The 20,447-nt window shown below is 44.4% G+C and overlaps 1 protein-coding gene across 14 annotated transcripts in view; it reads right to left on the bottom strand.

The window, feature by feature from the left end:
- EYA3 (EYA transcriptional coactivator and phosphatase 3) overlaps nucleotides 1-20,447 on the bottom strand; it is a 59,187-nt gene that overhangs the window by 6,145 nt on the left and 32,595 nt on the right. For 4 of the 14 annotated variants that reach the window (XM_055703457.1, XM_055703451.1, XM_055703453.1 and 1 more), the window contains 7 exons: nucleotides 11,663-11,745; nucleotides 9,327-9,510; nucleotides 5,790-5,929; nucleotides 3,884-3,967; nucleotides 3,187-3,276; nucleotides 1,193-1,356; nucleotides 244-404 (listed from right to left, as the gene is read on the bottom strand). In XM_055703457.1, the coding sequence (XP_055559432.1) occupies nucleotides 244-404; nucleotides 1,193-1,356; nucleotides 3,187-3,276; nucleotides 3,884-3,967; nucleotides 5,790-5,929; nucleotides 9,327-9,510; nucleotides 11,663-11,745 (906 nt within the window). Of the gene's footprint in view, nucleotides 1-243; nucleotides 405-1,192; nucleotides 1,357-3,186; nucleotides 3,277-3,883; nucleotides 3,968-5,789; nucleotides 5,930-9,326; nucleotides 9,511-11,662; nucleotides 11,746-15,104; nucleotides 15,243-20,447 lie in introns of all 14 variants that reach the window. The other 10 variants (XM_055703448.1, XM_055703449.1, XM_055703444.1 and 7 more) reach the window with 7 other exon arrangements.

The raw sequence follows: 20,447 nt of genomic DNA, 5'->3' as shown, positions 1-20,447 counted from the left end.
GATACAGGATTGGACTGACCACCTCTATCTACATGGTAACTCACAGACTGCACTGGCACGCTGTTCAGTTTTGGAAGACATACCCTCTCAAATTCCATGGAGGTTTGATCCCATTTAGCACTAGCAGAACGGTTACTTTTCATACCCAAACATTCAGGAAAGCAAAAGCCCTGAGAAAGGCCAGGGTCTGGCACCACAAACTGTTTAGTGCTCAGATAAACATCAGTGCAGATGAACGCTCACCTCCGACATTAGTTTTGTATTTGTCGTAGATCTCTCGTACCCTGCGGTAGCGGAAGGCCAGTTTTCTCATCCAGTCCACTCCACCCTGGACTCCGACTGACGAGCTGTGATTCGCATTACTTCCTGAGCCACTGAAGCCATCCGTGGAGAAATTGTAGTTGCTATTTCAGAAAAGCAGATCTGTTACATGTGCCGTAACAGCAGAACCACTGCAGTTTTTCTGGCAGGGTTGCAGATTTCAGCTCTGGCAGCAGCTAGAAAAGCACCTCGGAGAGGAACTCTGCACAACCACCACCGCACCCCGACAGCAGAGACCGACTTCTACGGGCAACGTACTCTTGACACCCAACTACATTTGCTGCCCGTTCTGAAGTGCTGTACTGAAATGCAGATTCAACTCCTCTTTCACACCCTCCACTATAAAACCTTCCTTTGCTCTTTTGACTGCTCCCTCCTCTGCGATACAGAGCATCCTTCCCCCTAACCCCTTTCCCATCCCGCAGTGATAAACCCCACACAGTATCTTCCAAACATAAAGTCTGTTGTCTTCACATCACAGCTGCAGCTCCCCAGGCAGATGAGCTGCTTTACCAGCAGGAAGCAGGTCCCGCTTCACCACCTTCCCCATATTATTTCTCCCTGACAGGCACTTCATAGACCTTTCCATGAGACAGTTCAGTTCATTAATTGCAAGCAGAAAACTTACCCTCACCCTGCCTGACAGTGCACAATCAGATCACAGACGGATGCAAACCACAGGGAGACTTTTAAAGGTCAAGATCATGAAGTCTGGAGTGCTCGTTCTGCATCCATCATATCATTGAGCACACAAGCAATATTTAGCAGTGGACAATATAATTCACATTGTAATTCCAAATGTCTTCATGTTTTGTAGGTCTTCAAAGAAATAACCACCCAGCAAACAAACAGCATTTGCCAAGTTTCATACCTTGCACAATGCTGACCTCCATCCCTCAACCCCATCTGGGTTTGAAGTCCCCACAAAAAACAGATTACATGAGCTATACACTTCATGCATCCATGAGTACACCACCTTAAATCTTGGCCATTGTCATCAGATGCCACATCTTCTATGTGTACCTGGTCACACTCCTGTTTAAGAAAAAAATTAAAGTCACGCTGTTGTAATCCAGAAACATACTGAAATTTGCAGATTAAAGAAAGTGTGACACAAAACAATCCCCTCACAATTCCCAACAGCAACAAGCCATGCCATACTGCCTCTGCAAAGCTATACATAGCTTCCATCAGCTTTGTCTCCCACTCCTAGGTTTTACTTCTCAGCGCCAACAGGTCCTTGCCGAGACTGGGATTTGAATACCAGAAAAGTCTGAAAGCAGCATGTGTCCATGACATTTAGAGTTACCTGCAAAAAAGGATCTTCGACACTCACTAAACAGGTTGGACTCAAAGCTCACTCACCATCTGAAACTCTTTTTCCCTTTCACAACAACAAGCCAAACAAAACCAAATATACCCCAAAACTACATTATCTGGTCAGGTATTGATATTCCATTTCATGAACAGAGCTCATGGTTAATTCTGTTACTGAAGAGCCACAGCACAAGCCCTGGAGTGAAGCATCAGCATGGTGACACTGCCAAGACTCTGGTAGTTAGTACAGCTAATTTAACCCAGAGATAAATTGCAAATACCTTAGGACAAGAAATTATTTTTCCCCATTTCAAGAATTTCCTACTGCTGCTACTAAACCAACAACTACAGCAAGTATGTGTAACATACCAATGACTACCTTTCCAGCACAGGAGACTGTATTTGGTGGGGTTTTGGTGGTTTGTTTTTTTCTGGGACAGGGAGGTAACTGTCATTACCACCTTTGCAAAGTTCACAGCAGCAAGCAGTCACAGCCACAAATGGAAACTTCATTTAAGTTTGTATTTGCATCAACAAAACCTTCTTGTTTTCCCACAATGTGCAGCAGTGATGCACCTACAATTCTTCTTCTATTCACAGTTCTTATTCAAAAGATTCACTGTTCTTATTCAGCCTTACTAAGCTTCAAACTAGTTCTGTAAATTCTGCAAGTTAGGTTCATGAATTCATATTTGTGGACTCATCTCAAAGAAGAAATGAATCAGATTTGCTACTTCCTACCATTTAGTTCCAGATTCTGGCATAACTTCACGTCTTCCTGTATAGGTCGCATTACTGCCTCCATTCCTACGTGATAATTCATCAGTGCACAGCACAGGGCATTGCCATGATTAAAGCAAAGATTTATATTCAACTTCAGTGGAAGTGGTGCACAACAGTGAGATGTATTTAATTTGGTGAAGAGTACTGCACGTGAAAGAGGATGGGAGCTGATCAGAAGTTCTTGAGGCAGGATGGGAACGGCAGAGCGGCAGAGACAGCTTGCAGGAAAGAAGAAGGGCAGGTGCTGTGGGACCTGCAGCTGCGCAGCACGCCTGTCTCTGGAAGCGTGTCCTTCACAGCTGTTACATGGCCAGTGCAACCCACTGAGGCACCGGCTGAGATGCACAAGTTGTTTCCTGTCCTTGACTTAGTCAAAGCCCCTGAGAACTGACACGCTCGAGGTCAGGCCACTTTGTTCTCCACATCTCTGGTCTCCATTTCAAAACAGGACCAGTGAAAGCAAAGTTTACCAGTTCAGAATGCAAATATAAGACAAAGCCCACATCACTCTTGTTATCTATACAGGTTCAAGCAGAAACCCATCAGATTGCTACGAGAGCTCATGACACTAGAAGCCTGCCGAATGCCTGTCTCAGGTAAGTGAGCACACCTCTGACGCGGCTGTGCTTAGAACCACTTAGCTCTGGCAGACTGTTATTTTTTGGCATCAAGCGGCTCTGAAGCACAACAGCCCTCACAAATGGTGCACCATCATCCCGACCAGGTAATGCGGAGTTTTGCCTTTCGAGAACGTTTGCCATGTACCTCCAAGTCATTGAAAAACAAGTGAGTATCAGCTACTTCAAAAATCATCTCCTCCATTGACAGACCTGAGCCAATCACTAGGGTTGGATCCTGGTAAAACAAAAAAAGGAAAATGTAAATTCACTGTGGTTAAAGGCAGAAGTAAATTGTGATAAATCTTTCATCAGTTACATCGCAGCTTCCACTGTATATCAAGACTGACATAATTCCACCTGCATTCAGTGTTGTGAATTACAATTGCCCTAATATTTTACATAACTCCATTAAAAAAAACAAACCACACCCACATTCTGGTAATACACTGACCCAAAATGTAACAAAACACTTCAGTACTGCACAGCAGGGACTGATACATTTTCAGAGGTAACGCAAATAAACATTCAAAAATCTTCAGTATTTTGAAGGATAAAAAATACTTTCTTTCACAATGTGCTATGACCTCAATAATTCCTAACGATGACAAAAACCAGTTTGAGATTTTAAGACTTGTATTGTTGAAAGGCGTTTGTGATGTCCATATCCTAGTTCTGTATAAAGCCAAATTTAGTGTCCTTTCCCCACCCCAAACTGCCAACAACTCAAAAGTATCACCTTATACATTTAAACCAAAATATAATTTTGTATTCCTTTTCCAAAGATCAACATTTAATTCTGCATGACAAATACGGTTCTTCTTCCACAGAAAAGACAGTATTACCTTGCCATATTTTTGAGCATAAGACCCTGTGAGAAGTGAATGGAAGATTATGATGGTCTCATCCAGGTCCCAGAGAAACACTCGCTGCACAGAGAATAAAACAGTTTAGAGCAGAAACACTCCAAGCGCTGAGCTACAATAAAGGAGCAAGTTTTAGGGTTAACTTTGTGGTGAGTTGCAGTATGCTTTTAACAGATATGAATGACAATATCCATCTTACAGGCTGAACATATTATTAAATTATTTCAGTTTATGCAGTGGAGTTTCTGAGTTTCTATACTGCTACAGTGTGACTACACACTCAGAGTAAGGCCTTCTTGCTCAAACTATTTGAAAAGCTTCTCTTGCTTTTATGAAGTGCTAATGAATTTTAGAGCCCTGCCAGGGTAAAAGTTTACTGTCTGTGATCTGGAGAGCACCAGGTAAATGACCTGGGCGTTTGTCAGACACCTTTGCTCTGATGAAAAAGGGGGACTGGCTGCCACGAGAAGTAGCAGAGCTTCAGTACAGAAGGACTTTGATAAACTTGAGAACTGGGCCAACAGGGACTAGAAGAATGTCACTCACTGCAGATTCTGCACGTGGGGTAGAACAACCTCTCGTATCGGCCCAGGCTGGAAGGAGCTGGAGGGGACAGCGGGCACAGTATGAGCCAGCAGCACCCTCCCTGGGGTAAGACGACCTGCATGCTGAACACTGTGTGCCTCGCTGGTTGAAGGAAGGTGCTGTCTCACCCTGCTCAGCACTGGGAAGGTCACCCCAGATTACATCCCCAGTTCCAGAGGTACGTGAGGGAACGAGAGGGGCCAGCAAAAGGCTGTCGAGACGGTCAGTGGCCCAGAGGAGAGGCTGAGGGAGCTGTGATGGTTTATCGTAGCAAAGAGGAGACCAAGGGGGATCTAATAGCAGACCACAACTAGTTGAAAGGAAGCTGCAAAGATGGAGACAAATTCTTTTCATTAGTGGCAGAAGGAAAATTGCCATGGAAAAAGAAGGAAAAATTTGCAGCTTGGAAGAGTCCAGCTGGAGAGAGACAACCTCCTTCCCCAGGTCGATGTAGTAGTCCTGGGACAGATCACTAGACAGATCTAGAATCTCCAGCCTTGGAGGTTCTCAAGACTCAGCCAAACAAAGCCATGGTTTCAGTACTGGGGACAGCCCTGCTCCAAGCAGGAGAAGGTACTAGACATCCAGATCTCTCCTCCACTGACGCCACTATGATTTCAAGATGCGTGTAGGTGATGCTTGTCAAGGACCACTGAAGAACTCATTTGGGCCAGTTCTCAGACAGCATGGGTCACGGGAATTTCCCAAATAACATCTCAGCACAGGAAAGACATGGACCTCCTGGAGCTGGTCCAGAGGAGGGCCACAAAAAATCAAAGGGATGGAACACCTCTCCTGTAAGGAAAGGCTAAGAAAGTTTGGGTTGTTCAGCCTGGAGAAGAGAAGGCGCTGGGGAGACCTTATTATGGCCTTTCAATACTTACAGGGGGCTTATACGAAAGATGGGGACAAATTTTTTAGTAGGGCCTGTTGTGACAGGACAGGGAGTAATGGTTTTAAACTAAAAAAGGCAGATTTTCACTAGATGTAAGGAAGAAATTTTTTATGATGACGGTGGTGAGACACTGCAACAGGTTGCCTATAGAGGCTGTAGATGGCCCAACCCTGGAAATGTCCAAGGTCAGGCTGGACGGGGCTCTGCACAACCTGATGTAGTTGAAGATGTCCCTGCTCACTGCAGGGGGGTTGGACCAGATGACCTTCAAATGTCCCTTTCAACCCAAGCCATTCGATGATCCCCTTCCATTTCCATGGAGAAAGAGTGAAAGAAAGAGAGGAGGACTTTTACCACCACCACTGCTCTGCAGCGCTACCTGTAGAAAACAAGATGGCTACTTACCTCTAGTTCACTGTCCTGTGAGGAGGAGGTATCTGCTTTCCTCTTCCCCCTGTTCTTCCCAGGGATGTTTTTTCTTGCCTGCTCATCTAACTCTTTACTTGCTGTTGCTCTTGATAACGAAGGACTTGTGGATGCATCTCCTAAAAGAAAGAAATCATCCCCTCATGTCTCAAAACAAACACCAGCATAAAGCTTACAGCATCTGGCCACAAACCTCCTTTGCAGAAGGTAAGATGTTATCTTGCTTTATTGATGCAGTAGTAGTTGAACCCTTATTAGAACATAAAACATGATTTCTTTGTCCCATCACTTCAAAGCAGCTGTCTCCTCAATTCAGTCCACCAGGACTGAGCTACTTAACTGCATCCTGCCTGCAGTACAAAGCCAAAGAACCTTCTATCCTAAGGTCTGAAACCCCTCAGATGTCTCACCACCCTGGAACTGCTTTACTACTCAATTAATACTTCTTGAGAGAGTACCAGAAACCCTCAGTCTGGAATGAGTGTACAAAGGAAAGCATTTCTCCCTCCCAGATTTCCTGGACTAGTGTCCTGCATCCGGCTGGGAGAGAGTTAATTTTCTTCTCAGCAGCTGGTTCAGTGTGTGCGCTGGATTTGGTGTGAGAATCACCTTGATAACACACTGAAGGTTTTGGTTGTTGCTAAGTGATGTTTATACTAAGCCATGGACTTCTGGGTTTCTGAGGCCCTGCCAGCGGGAGGGCTGGGGGGGCACAAGGAGCTGGGACAGCCAGCCCCAACTGCCCAGAGGGATATGCCAGACCACGGAACGCCATGCCCAGTGTACAAACTGGGGGAAGAAGGCGGAAGGTGGGGGATGCTTGCAGTGACAGTGTTTGTTTTCCTAAGTAACTGTTAGGCGTGACAGAGCCCTGCTTTCCCAGGGATGGCTGAACACCTGCCCAGGGGAAGCAGTGAATTAATTCCTTGTTTTGCTTTGCTTGTGTGTGTGGCTCTTACTTTACTTATTAAACTGTCTTTATCTCAACCCAGGAGCTTCCTCGCTTTTACTCTTCCGATCGCCTCCCTCATCCTGACACGGCGGGGGAGCAGGGGAGCTGTGTGGAACTTAGTTGCTGGCGGGGGTTAAACCACAACAACTAGTCAAATGTATTTTGTGTCAAGCAACACTACACAACAGATGATGTTTCTACCTCTGCATAGGCTACTCACCCCTGTGCCACTGTAAAGCCTTAAACGGTTAAACCGCAGCCAGCGCACAGTTATCTGCAGTGTGCTAATCGCACGCAAATCCGCAGTGTGCTAGCTGTGAAGCAGACTCACCTAGACTACAGGTCCATGGGCCTATCCAAGAATTAGTAAAGAACAACAGGGATGATCTGGGCCCTCGAGACAGAGACTTGGCCAAGCACTGTGGCCATGGCTGATGGGGATGTATTATAGAGCCTGTTCTGCTACTGGTAAGAACACCCTTTCCCAGGGAAAAAGGAAAGCACCACCATAAAATAAAAAAATCATGTTTTGATGTGCAGAATATTATGACCATGATGGGAGATACTGTCTGAACCCTTTATTAACAGTTCAGGCAGAAGAGTTAACATCCCAGATGTCTGCCTGACCAGTTCAGAAATAGGATCAGAACTGCAGTGGGAAGGCTGAGGGCACAGAAGACTTGAAAGAGCCTGAATCCAGTCTGGCTCTTGAAGACAAGACATTACAATACCTATGAAAATTAATGCAAAATGGTGAACTTGGAGAATTCTTGAGCTAAGAAAAAAGCACTGAAAACATTAACAACTGGGCCGCTCCCTGGCCCATGCCTTGAAATAAAAGGTCAATTCCTTAGGTTTTCAACATCAAATGAGAACAAATTCTCATGGGTAAATCTGCTGTTGCTCACATCAGCTAGAGGCCAACTGCTTCCTGAAAGAGGGAAAGTGCTTGAAGCACCATGCTTCTTGATTTACAGCATCACAGTGCGGTGTTTGTCATCCCCGTCTGCAGCATCCATAAGGTAAAGGTGAGAGAGGTCTGGAACTTCACTGAGTTAAGGACTCTTGATTTGTATGCTTTGCTCACTGGCAGCCACCCATCCCTGCTCTCAGGCTTCTTGAACAAGTCTGAGGAGCTGGCAGAGCCCAGGCACTACTGCTGGACATGGGGAAGACGGAGAAGGCAAAGTGCTGCAAGGCAATCACTCGCCACCTCCCACAAGCAGGCCGATGCCCAGCCAACGTCCAAGCAAGAGCAACCCTGGAAGCTAAACACTTGCTTCAGTTTTTACTGCTAAACATGACAGTATATGGTATGGGAAGTCCCATTAGTCAGCTCAGGTCAACTGTCCCAACTGTGTCACCTTCCAAGGTTCTTGGACAAGAACACAAGCTGGCTGCAGGGGGTGTGGAGGGGAGAAAGCCTCGACACTGTACAAGCATCCTTCAGCAGCAGCCAAAACGCTCCTGTGTTATCAACACTGCTTTAGCCATGAATCCAAAACACAGCACCAGCAGACTTGCTATGAAGAAAGTTAACTCCATCCTGGATAGACCCAGGGCACCAACAAAAATGAAGACAATCTATATTTTTTTTTCTTCCAGTCTACCAAGTTACAACAGGCAGCAGATTTTGATTTAAAACTGTTCAACAATGCGATAAGAATTTCAGAACTTCTTGTGTAAGACACTGGAAGAAACACTACGTCTTTGCTCTTGTCCTTGTTAAGTATAGAAAACTGTATTTTTGGTAAGGAAATTTTAGTCAACACCACTGCAAATGGTACATTACATGGCATTAGTGGAAAAGGCCAGCTAAAGTTGTGACTTCTCTAGAACAGTCAATTAAACCTTTTCAATCCACTTTCTACATTTCTTCTCTTACCAGCAAAAATCTTCTCCCTCGACAAGTGCCAGGTAATTTACTGCTATCCAGAAGCAGATCTACTCACATGCAAAGCACAGCAGAAGAGCTGTCATTTCAAAAAATGGTTTACATGAAGATGCAGAAGAAAGGACAGGATGTACTCCTGGGCACATCGAGGACCAACTCATTGAGAGGTGATGGCTGAACTACAGCTCTTGAAAACGCCTGAGTAGTGTCCGGAGGGTTCCCATAACTGGGACTGGCAGCTATGTCGTGGCTATCAGGTAATCTGAATATCTAGCTGCGGGAGGGAAAGAGCTAGCAGGAGCTATTGAGACTGGATAGCCCAGGTGAACACCCAGCCCCAGCATGACAGAATCTACAGTGCCCAGGGAGCTGCTGTTGGCAACTCTTCAAGTCACCCCTGGAACCCCCTCTCCCTAGGGCATTCAAAGAACGTGGTAGGTGTCTACTGAATCGCAGCAGTATAAGACTTCCAGCAGGTCAGTCTGGCTGCCCACCATAATACTCCGCACACCAGCGAGACCAGCCTGATAGTGGAAGGCAAACGTCCCGTCCAGGCCCACACGCAAAGGTGCTGCAATCACCTTCTGGAAAAAAGTTTTCCCCATGTCTGCACACTGTAGTGTTTATCAAAGGTATTTTGCAGCCCCCCTGTTAAAGATCCAGTCGTTACCGGAGGAATGCCTCTGCACCGTCCGCGTAGGCACCATGGCATTTGGTTTTTCGGTTGGATACGTAGTTGTTGCTAACGCAGAACTCTCCGTGCTGCTGTCCGACGGCGTTACGACTCCAAAGCCAGAACTCGGGTAACACGTCTGGTACTGACTTTGGCCCAGGATTGTGTATGTAGGATATTCCTGTTAGAGGAAAGGATTTGTTATGATAGAGCCCTTCAGGAAACAATATTACATGACTGGTCGTGGGATCAGGAGCACAAGCGGCCTTTTCTTCTGTCCTGCCAGTTACAGGGAACGAGGGAGCATGTCATCGACAGATCATACAGATCAATACCTGAATCAAGGCCTGGTGGCAAAGGCTATATTTCGTGATTTCTGATCATGGGTCAGCACCATTTATACAGCACCAGGCCTGCTGGCGACAGATGGGGTTCACCTGTCTCTCAAAGATGGGAAAGGACGCTAGGGTTTGGGCCCCTCACGGGCAGAGGGACGCAGAGGGGCTGGAGCGTGTCCAGAGCCGGGCAGGGGGCTGGGGGGGGTCGGCCTGGAGAGGAGGGGGCTCGGGGGGCCTGATCGCTCCCTACAGCTCCCGGACAGGAGGGTGTAGGCAGGGGGGGTCGGTCTCCTCCCAGCCGACAAGCGACAGGACAAGGGGAAACGGGCTCAGGCTGCGCCGGGGGGCTCAGATCGGGTGTTGGGAAACATTTCTTCACCGAGGGGGCAGCCAGGCACTGGCACAGGCTGCCCAGGGAGATGGGGGGGGGGGGCGGTGTCACCATCCCCGGGGGTGCTGAAAAGCCACGTAGATGCGGTGCTTGGGGACATGGGTCAGTGGTGGGCTCAGCAGTGCTGGGGCAACGGCTGGACTTGATCTCAAAGGCCTTTTCCAACCTAAATGATTCTGTGATTCTATATTAAGATGACTTTTATGCTAGAATATGCCTGTCAAAGAGAAATCCCAGCACAAGCACAGTCTGACTTTATGCTATTTCATTCTGTCTGTGTAAGACACCTTCCAAAAGGGCTGGGATCTGACCTCCCAACAGTCCCGCACACGGGCAGGTTCTGCAGACTGGAGGCTAGCAATCACAGGGCTGCCACTCTGTCTCCAGTTTCTTCAAAAAATAATTCATTATGAATAATGTGACAGCAACAGGGGAGTATCAAGTGGATGCCAAAGCCACCCTGTGCTCTGGAATTTGTGGTTTTGTCTTGTGTTTTATTTTCTGAGAGCAGATGTACTGACAGCAACAGAAAGTCATCTTGGCACTGGCTGCAATGCCAGCTACAAGAGCTACAGATAAACTGCCTTTACTCATGTCCTGACTTCAGCAAGCAACTATTTTGCATGCTGTGATGAAAGGTATCCATTTATGAAGACTATTTACTCATTTAGGAGATCACTGATCACCTGAAGCTGTGCTTGAGGATTTTAATTTCTGCTACAGATAGTAAAGAAAGCAGCCATCCCAAATGTCATGTCACACTCTTCTAGCACACAGTGCACTCCTTGGTTCCCTCAAAGAGCAGTGGACTTGTGAACCAGGCACCCTGGTCTGCACTACCGAAAGAAAAATCTTTTTTTTTCCCCTTACAGCTCCAAGCAATTTTATGTTAATGAAAGAAACTTAAAAACCAACAGCACAAGCATACAAGAATTTTTGTGCATCCATTGCATTTTCCACACTTCCTATATTCTCTTTCTGCAGAGTTGTGACATTGAAGGGCTCCTTTGCATATCTAAATACTCAGAATGGCAGTTAACACTGACAGTGCTATGTATTACCTGCAGCAGGTCACAGTCAGGAGGAAGGGCTCTATGCTAGCTGCAGGGATTTTTTCCTTTGTTCTATTCTAGCACCATCAGAATGCATCTCCTACTGTACTGTTGTGGGGTTTTAGTTTGTTTTGTGTTCAACCTATTTTCCTTTCCTTGCTGAGGGAGAACAAAGGCATTGAAATAACATCCACCTATAATCCTCCCTGTAGGTTTGGTTCTCAAAACAGTTTTCTTCTCCACTGTCTCTCTTGCAGAGATCTCAGTACCCTGTTTAGAGATCCACCTTCCACACAATCGGCAGACAAGGAAACTGCTTTGAATATACGAAGTGAGTTTGTTGCAAAGGCCAAAGGGAAAAGCTTTATGGTTAAAGAGACAGAAAGAGTAATTTTGCTGACCTGGAGTTCCATACCAAGCCCTATAACTCTAGTACCCATTGTGCTCCATTTGAAGCGATGCAAATATTTGCCCTGCCTTTGTTAGTTTTGAGTAACATGTTAAACAAAGGTGAAGGAGATGCTGCACATAAATATAGCAAGGAAGTTTTACCTGTGAGATGCTGGCTACTGCTGATGTGGAAATATTGACAACAGTTGAGGATGTAGAGACTGGACTGGCATTGGTAGTTGATGCTGTAAAATTAAGAATTACTGCATTAAATGCTTCTAAAAAAATCACAAAAGACAAGACAAATCCAGGTTGTGAGAAAAGTACTTACTAGGCTTATGTGCAAACATTTGTGCTTCCAGTACCAGTCTGCTTGTAACAGCCAAAAAAAGAGCTGGAGCATATTTTCAAACCAATTACGTTTCATCTGGGATTACAGGGAAGGAGAGCTAGCGTATCTTTAAAAACAGTACTATCAAAATGTTTCAGAAACCTTTTCCCTCCATGCCTGCTAAGCAACTGGAGTATAATTACAATGGCTTCACATCTTTACTAAGAGTTTTGAGAAGACAACAATCATATTCTGATGTTCAATCAAGTAGTAGTTGAAAATTAATCAGAACACATCAGTAAAATGTGTTAGGAAATAAATGTGTTTAAATAGCCCTGATAAAAAAATTCTCTCTGCGTTGGACTTAGCATATTTAGTCTAACTAGATTAAAAAAATTAAGGAAACAGTAAAAATATTTCAAATAGTATAAGAAGGGTGCTTCCTAATGGAGAAAGCGAACATATCTCCCCATATCCCTGTGAGACTACAACTGTTTCTTGGATGAGACTTTCTGAAATAATTTGTCAACAGCTTGTAGGACAAATTCTTAAGAGACATGTGGTTGTTAGTGTGATTTTTAAGATGTTTAATAGCCTCCATGTTACTGCATTCCGTTCCTCCAAAACACAGAAGAGGCTGCTAGAGCACTGTCTGGGAACACCAGTCATTTAGCAGATTTTGTGGTTTTACAGCCCCAGGGCTACTCCATTAAGCATTACTCCACACCAGGTTTTGGGACCCTCAAAGATTAGTGAAAACAAATAATGAAATTGGCATGAACAAAATCAGGATGTACTAAACCAGGTGCCAGCAGAAATACTATTTTTGCTAAACCTTCTGTCTCTGCACACAAATAAAACCAAAAAGCACTTTTCGATGCTTATGAAAAGACCTGGAGAAACCCACAGTATCGCCTGCTTCACCATCACTCTGAGAAAAGCCCTCACTTTCTGCAAGTAACACCCATGCAGAATTCACCCCAAGACTGAAAAAGTCAAGCTTCTGAAGGCTTCAGTCTTTCTACCCCAGGGCAACAGACCCCACCATGAACTCTCCATCAATGTAGCACAGATACTACCTGGTGAAAGCTCCTGGAAAGAGGAATGGATCCAAAATATGCCTCAAAAAAGATGAAACCTGAAAGAAATGTATCTTCAAAGAGGTGCAGAAATACACAGTATTTACAAGAGGTGAGAAATGTGAAGGGTGACATCTCTGCGGAAGCAGAAACGAAGGTCAGTAATTAGCCCCTGGGAAGCCCCTCATAGATCGGAGCAGCCGTGTTCAAAATCAGATAGGAGAGAATTTGGGGGGAGAACACAGAAAAGGGAAAAAAGGCTGTACTGAACAGCAACAATGGTAATGAAGATATTCAAGTACCTACTGTAGCTACACAGCTACTAGAAGCACAATTGTGAGAATAAGGTACCCATGACAGATAGTCCTCATAAGCAACTGCTGGAGAACAGGGGCCAGGGCTAGTTTTCCAACTAAAACTTCTTCCAACAATACATGTTACGGAAACAATCAAGGCTGTTATTACCTGAAGAAAACGTCACTTCCTAGGGCACTCTGAAGAGCAGCTCTCCAGAAAAGATCCTCACTAACACAGAACAAACCTGCCGTGAAGCTGGAGGAGATAAACTGTCTATAAAACAGATTATTCTATCACCTCTCTCAAGATTATCATGGAGAGCAAACAGAAAGTGATTCTCACCTGCAGTGCTCTGAAGAGGCTGCTTCTCCACTGAGATAGATAACAGAAGGTAAGAAATCATAGAAAAAAGATTCCAAGTGCTGGGATTCTGGTAAAAACACAGATGCCCTCACGTGAACTTCATTGTTTATCTTAACTCTGGTCTCCTTCCAACATTTTTTTAATTATCCTTTATCTAGTCAAAGTTATACATCAGATTTTTACAAACGGCTCCCACTACACAGATTAACCATTTCTTCCTGCACTGTGGGTCAGTTCCTTTCACCTGTGAATGGGCCAAAACCACACAAAAATGTTTGGCATGGATGTGCCAGAGGGGACCACTTCATGGTCTCGGGTTTAAAAGATCAGCAAACAAGTACGGCTTTGAAGTTGCCATGACTCTTTTTCTCTTCTCTCTTTCTCCCCCACTTCCAGACCTCATCCTCAGATCTTACATCCCTACCTCTCCTGCCTTATTCATCCCATTCGGCTTGGCTTCAGTCTTTTTCAAAGATGTTTCAACCTCCTTTATGTGATGGGAAGAAACGGCAATTAATGCATTTTATGTTTCACTTGGCTGCTTTGCTCTCTCGGGGAAGAGGGGATACTCCGAGCTGACAAAAGAAAAAAGGTTTCACCATGATGACAGTCAGGCTCTGGAACTGGCAAAATCTCCATCCTTGGAGATTTTTGAGACCCAACTGGATAAAGCCCTAAGCAACCTGGTTCTGAATTGTGTTAACTCTTCTTTGAGCAGGAGGCTGAACTAAAGATCTCCCAAAATCCCTGAATTATTCTATGAAAATATGACACAAGAAATAGGTTAAGAATTCCTGAAATGTTTTTTAAAACCTACAGAGAAAGAGACAATTTTTCACAATTTATTACCCAAACATAAATGGCAAAAATCCTGCCTAAAAATAAATATATATATATCTCTATATATATCTATATATATATATCAATTTGCACATATTTGCCTATGGATCAATATTCCATTATTCAGCTAAATGGCACATTTACTCCTAAAAATTGCTTTGGAATCTGGTGAAATTCAGCACCTGGCTTCTTAGATGTGGCACTTCCAGCAGTTGTGATATTTGCAGGGTAGTTTTACACTGAGAAATTCACTTTCTAGCGGATCTACCAACCTGGGGTGTATGATATAGAAGAGCCATCTACCTTCAGAAGTAATTAAAAAAAATATGTTTAAAAAACTCCAGTGTCAGACAGTGTATTTCCTGACATCAAGATAAAGACCACCAACAAAGAGCTTGAGCTGCAAGAGCATTCCCAGTAAAGGCATGCAAGAACACAACATTTAGTCTCCTCTTCCCTTCCCGTTTGCTCTTCACCCTGTTAAGTCCATCAGCGTGGCACCACCAAGCCAGCCTGGTGCATACAGAGGTACGTAGCAAATACAAAACCAAACACAAACACACGCACAAAGAGAGAAGAGGCAAAGCATAAAGAAGCATGCACAAACCAAGAACAAACGTGCAAGCCTCTCTACCTGTGGTATCTGGACTCAATTAGGTGGAGAGAGATGCAGATAAAAACCATGCCAAGTTACCTTCAATGGAATAAGAATAATGTGCTGGGCTGGGCTGGCTTGTGGTTAACCCTGTAGTGCAGGTAAGAACACTGTGCTGACTTGTAGATGGAGTCTGAATTAAACCACTTTCAGGTTTCATACCTGGCCACAGTGCACCTGAATTGGATAAATTGGACCAGTTACAAACAAATATGCTGGGACCAAACAGCATGCTGCTACCTCAGATTAAGATCTTTGCTTGTCACAAAAGCAAGTTACAAATCAGACATGGAAAATTTTAATTTCTGCAATAGTAAGTGCTGTCAGGCTGTGCATGGATTAGAGCTGCTGACAAAACTGGCTGAAAAAGAGAAAATTAAAAGCACCAACAAGACCAATTTCCAAAGCTTTCAACTAAAAATCTGCTAGTGTCACAGTAAGATTCACTGCCACGTCGGTACAAAGGAACTGCTAATCCCTTTGATGTTTGGGCTGAGTTGCACAGCACTGCAAATAACCTCAATTATTACATAGTGAGGCTGAAGTTGATATCTATTAAGGTCAAGGTCAAGGCTTCCACTACTTCAGTGGGCTTTGGGTTGACTGTCTTAAAACAAGCTGCAAGTCAGTAATTTTCAAAGACTTACAACTGCGAATATGGAGCTACAAAAAAAAAAACAAAAACAGTGGAAAAAAGAAATCTAAATGTTTCTTTAGATTTTCTGTCATTCTGGAAGGCATTTGTAACAACACTGGGCAGAGCACAGAGACAGCCAAGTGACTGTAATTCATCTGTACAAGGCACACAGGGGCAGCATGGTTTCAGCTCAGGTGCCGTGTTAAGGTCTAGGCTAGCGCACAGCATCCGACTGAAGTAGCTCGGCTCAGGCCCGATTCTTCAGGGCTCTGCAGGCTTTTGTATTTCCAGACCTACAGCCAAAGTCAAACGCATTTCTCCCTGGCCCTGGTTAGAAAGCAGGAATCAGTTGAGAGGATCTACTTAAAAACAAGCAGGAGGTGTGCAAAGCAGAGGGAGAAAGGATGTTTGGAGCTAGACACAAAGTTCAGGGGCAGTAGAAAGTCCACCCTCCTCCTTAACCCCCCACAAAAAGGAGCACTAAATCTGTGCGAGCCACCTGCAGCCTTTCGCCCACCCCAGCAGGACGAGCCACAGGCTCTGAGCTCCAGGTCTCTTACCCAGAAGACACAGGAGACTACAGAGCTGGACAGGAGCAGCAACTCCAAGAGCTTGCTCCATGTTGTAGCTCTGTCAGAATTAAATTATGCAATGTCTCTTTGATATATTTACGTATCTGATCTCAAACTGTCACCTGTGAGTCAAGTCATTCACCTATCTGTACAGCCACACCAGGGTTTTGATTCTTTGACTCTCAGGTTGCGACTTCATTACTGTTCCAAGCCTCTAGAACTGTGATAACTGGCAAACAAAAGGGAAAGACTGATTTAAGAAAGACTGTAGATATATTGTAGGAACTCCAGAACAAAATTTATTGGAAACAGATCCTCTAAGGAGATTGGGAGTAGCTGTATTTGTTTAGTCTGGAAAGGGTGTGCCACAATCTTCAAATAGGTGAGTACTTTTCTAGAGGGCAGAGTAACCGACAGTTCCTTACAGCACAAGATAGATGGACAAGGAGCAGACAGCAACATAGTGAGATGGTCACAGAGCACACAGAAGTGCCTAACAACCCTAACAATGATGCACAAACCAACTCTGAATGCTGTAGGATAATTATCACTTAAGGAGTGTAACCCCAGGTCTAACACACACGTCAGTGCGGGAGCTGACTCAGGTCACATGTTAAGGCATCTTTCAGCCCCTGCTTTCCATGACTGTTTCTTTGTCACCTCTCAGTACAGACACGTTCTATCTTCCATACAGGAAGGCACACTCTGGGCCTTGTCCTTCCCTCTCATTCTGCACGACATTTATAAGCTAGCACAGCCTCAAGGATGACAGAGAGGAAGCTGGGTGAGGGGGAACAAGAACCCCCCCTGTCCAACAACAGCACTGCAGCTGGGCCAGAAGAAAGTCACAGGACATGTCTGGCCCCACACAGGACAGCCCATCACTTGTAGGTTTTTCTTGAGTTACTGCAAACCATCACATTCCCAGTGTTTCTCATGCCAACTTACAGCCACACGTATGCAGCTTGTATGTCACTACTCTACTGCTTCTCTAATAAAATCTCTCCAGACCACAAGTATGTCCCAAGCAGAACTAAGTACCATCAAAAAAGTATTACAGCACAAGGAGAGGTGACAAATTGGCAAGAGCATAGGTCATCTCTTCTCTGAAAACAGCATCCTGACCTGAGTGATCTTAAAACTATGCTTGTGTTTCTCAGCTTGCTTGAATTTCCTATTAAAAATACATCTGCTTTGTTCCAGTTTACATAATCCACGATGCCTTCTTTTCGGCATAAAACCAAGTAAGCAGTAGAAGGTCACAAAACCTCTGGAACAGGCCCTTTGATGCTGGTAAAACATCTGAGCAAGCTGGGCACATCCTTACCTGCTTAATGGAGATTTTTGTGAGCAGAAACAATTTGTAGAATTTCCTCTGCACTTGCATGTTCAGCCCTCTACCCTCCACCTGTCCACCATGCCATGCAAGGTCCATCTTCTCAGTATGATCAAGCAGGTACCACTCCAGTATGATTTCCATTACTAGAAATATGACTTTTAACACCTTCCAAACACTTAAATTCAGACTAAAACTTCAGGTATTTAATAACAGACCTCAAAATCCATATCAAGACATTTCAGTAAGTGAACACATTTCAGAAGACATTTAACAGAGAAGAGTTCCTATGAAGTTAACAGAAAATGCTGACCTCTTTGCTAGGTCTTCAGAAGAATTCCTACTGTTAAATTCAGGGTACTACACTGAAGCAGCTAGGCACCCCCAAATTCCAGAACCTCTGGATTAAAAAAACCCAAACACTCCCCCCAAAACACAGCCACCACCACTAACCAAGAAAACATCACACACACAAAATACTAACACAAACCCCTACATCCTCCCTCCCCCAAAAAAATTTTAGAAGTCTAAAACTCCTTTTTAAAAATCTTGGCCTAACACTTCAAGGAAGCACCGCACGTATTTAGAGGTATCTGCCTTTAAAAAAAACCAAGCACATGACACAGTAAAATACCTACGAACAAGGCAGCCTCGGTGCACCATCCACAACAAACTACCAATAAACACTAAAAAAATGAAGTAAAGGAAACCACCGGCCACTGTTCAGATATAGCAAAAACCAGTGCAAGAAGGCACTGAAAGCAAAGTGCAGGCACCCAGGGAAAAGAAGTATGTTCCAGCAACCATAACATGGGGTCAGGCACAGGTTGTAGGTAACAGACTGCTGTGACAACCACCACCACTACAGCCAGACAAAAAGCCAAGGGACAGAGCGTTCAGAAAGACAGCAGACAAACTGCCCTGGCAGCTGAAGACCTGAGTGTGGACACAGCATCAGACTTGTCTGCACTGGTCCAACCTTCCAGGGAAAACCTCTCCTGGAGGAATGAAGGGAGCTCAGCAAAAACAACAGCCCGACCTTTGCCTCACCAGGATATCTAACACAGAGCCAAGTAGGTCCTCGCCTAGAAGCCCAGGTGGTGGGGAAGTTTGGATGTTTTCAGAATTCTCTGAAACGGCAGTCGAGCCTTACTGGCAGGGGCTGAGCTAGAAACGCAGCAACAGCAAATACTAAAACAGCCCAACACTTACACCCTGCACAGCTCCCACTTCGTGGTGCTCAACTGAGCAGTCAGAACAATGTACCTCAGCATTAACACAGGGGAAATGAGATCTGGGAGATACTGTTTGCTCAAACCCTTACATCCAAGTTACTGAAAAGCTATCATTTTTTTCCTAAGGATCCCTCATCCACAAGGAAACTCCTTTTCATGAATCCCAGGTGTTACAAAAAAAAAAAAAAAGAAGAAAGAAAGAAAGAAATGTAAATTTGTTCTACACTTTGTGCCATATTATTTTAAACAGTACTAGTAATGTAACTTATGTGTAATAAAACGGAGCTTAGTTGTCTTATCTTTTCTACACCATCTTTCAAAAATGGCACAACAAATCAATTGTTTTGTAATTTCTATAAAAGTCCTTGCTGTGTCAGCAGCTATCAAAACCCACAAATGTTGCTGGTTTTAATCAAAGACATCTCGCTCTTCAGCTAAGGAAAAAATCATCCTTTTACACTTCAAAACAGTAATATTTTAGCAGTACAGATAAACCTGCACAAGGCTCTATCATTTAGCTACGCCGTGTGACCACAAGCCCCTGTGACAGACCCCGCGTGGTGGTCTCACACTCGCTGGCAGCACACGGGGTCTCTCCCAGGTACCTGCGTGGAAGCGTGATGCTCTCCCCTCGCATCAGAGCCAGGTGCTAAGGGACAAAACAGCCTCTGCCACCACACATTTTTGAGAGCTGGCAACATTATATGATATTTACGTATGAAACCAAGCTGGACAACATCAAAAATGAAAAGAGAAGTTAAAATGTTAAATTTTAATAATCAGTTATAAAATTTCATACATGCAGGGGGATAGTCAATCACATTTTTTGCCCCCCAGTGCCTGACGCTTTAATATGCAGCGTAAATCAAAAGACCAGGCAGCATTTTCCACCAGCTAACCCAGACAGAAGTTAGCTTTTCTTCTGTCTGCACTCCTCATCCTAAACTCCCTTCACATGTCATGGAGAGAGATGGACGTTATCTTCTAAACCAGACCAACACCCCGGAGGGGTGTCTCTCCCTCCAGGCACTACAAAGGGAGCACAGGGTGAATGTCTCCAACCCCCTCATCCAGCTTTAGCTGCTCAGCTACAACAGGACTTGGACCCTTCAAGCATCTGCAAAAACTGGCGTGGCTAACAGGGGGCTCAAGTATTTGTGCAACTTCAGCAAACTTACTTGCCTAGTAAACTTGGGAGACATTGTAGCATGAAATCTACATTTGCTGAAAGATGAAATAACAAAAAACATTTAATCCTGGGCAGCAAAAAGGAAAGGAAAAATACCTTCAGCAGACATGTACAGGGTCTTGTGTGATTTCACTGACAAAGGAAAACTGCACAAACACAGCTATACCATAATCAGAATTATGATCGCAAACTAAGAACCATCTGGCAAGCTTCACGGGGAGACATCCAAATTGATGGCCAGGAAAACAGCTTTCTAAGAAATAATGTATTATAATATAAAGTCCCATATAGAGATCAGTACTGATCTGGAATTTAAGTTGGGCACGTGCTCTCCTACAAATTCTTCCCTCCGACACACCTGGTTAAGCTTAACATTGGCTTTTTAATGACAACATAAAACAATAACAGCAGGC

Source organism: Falco cherrug, chromosome 3 (genome assembly GCF_023634085.1).
Source record: "Falco cherrug isolate bFalChe1 chromosome 3, bFalChe1.pri, whole genome shotgun sequence".
Taxonomy (NCBI): domain Eukaryota; kingdom Metazoa; phylum Chordata; class Aves; order Falconiformes; family Falconidae; genus Falco; species Falco cherrug.
This window is presented reverse-complemented; position numbering and strand designations above follow the sequence as displayed.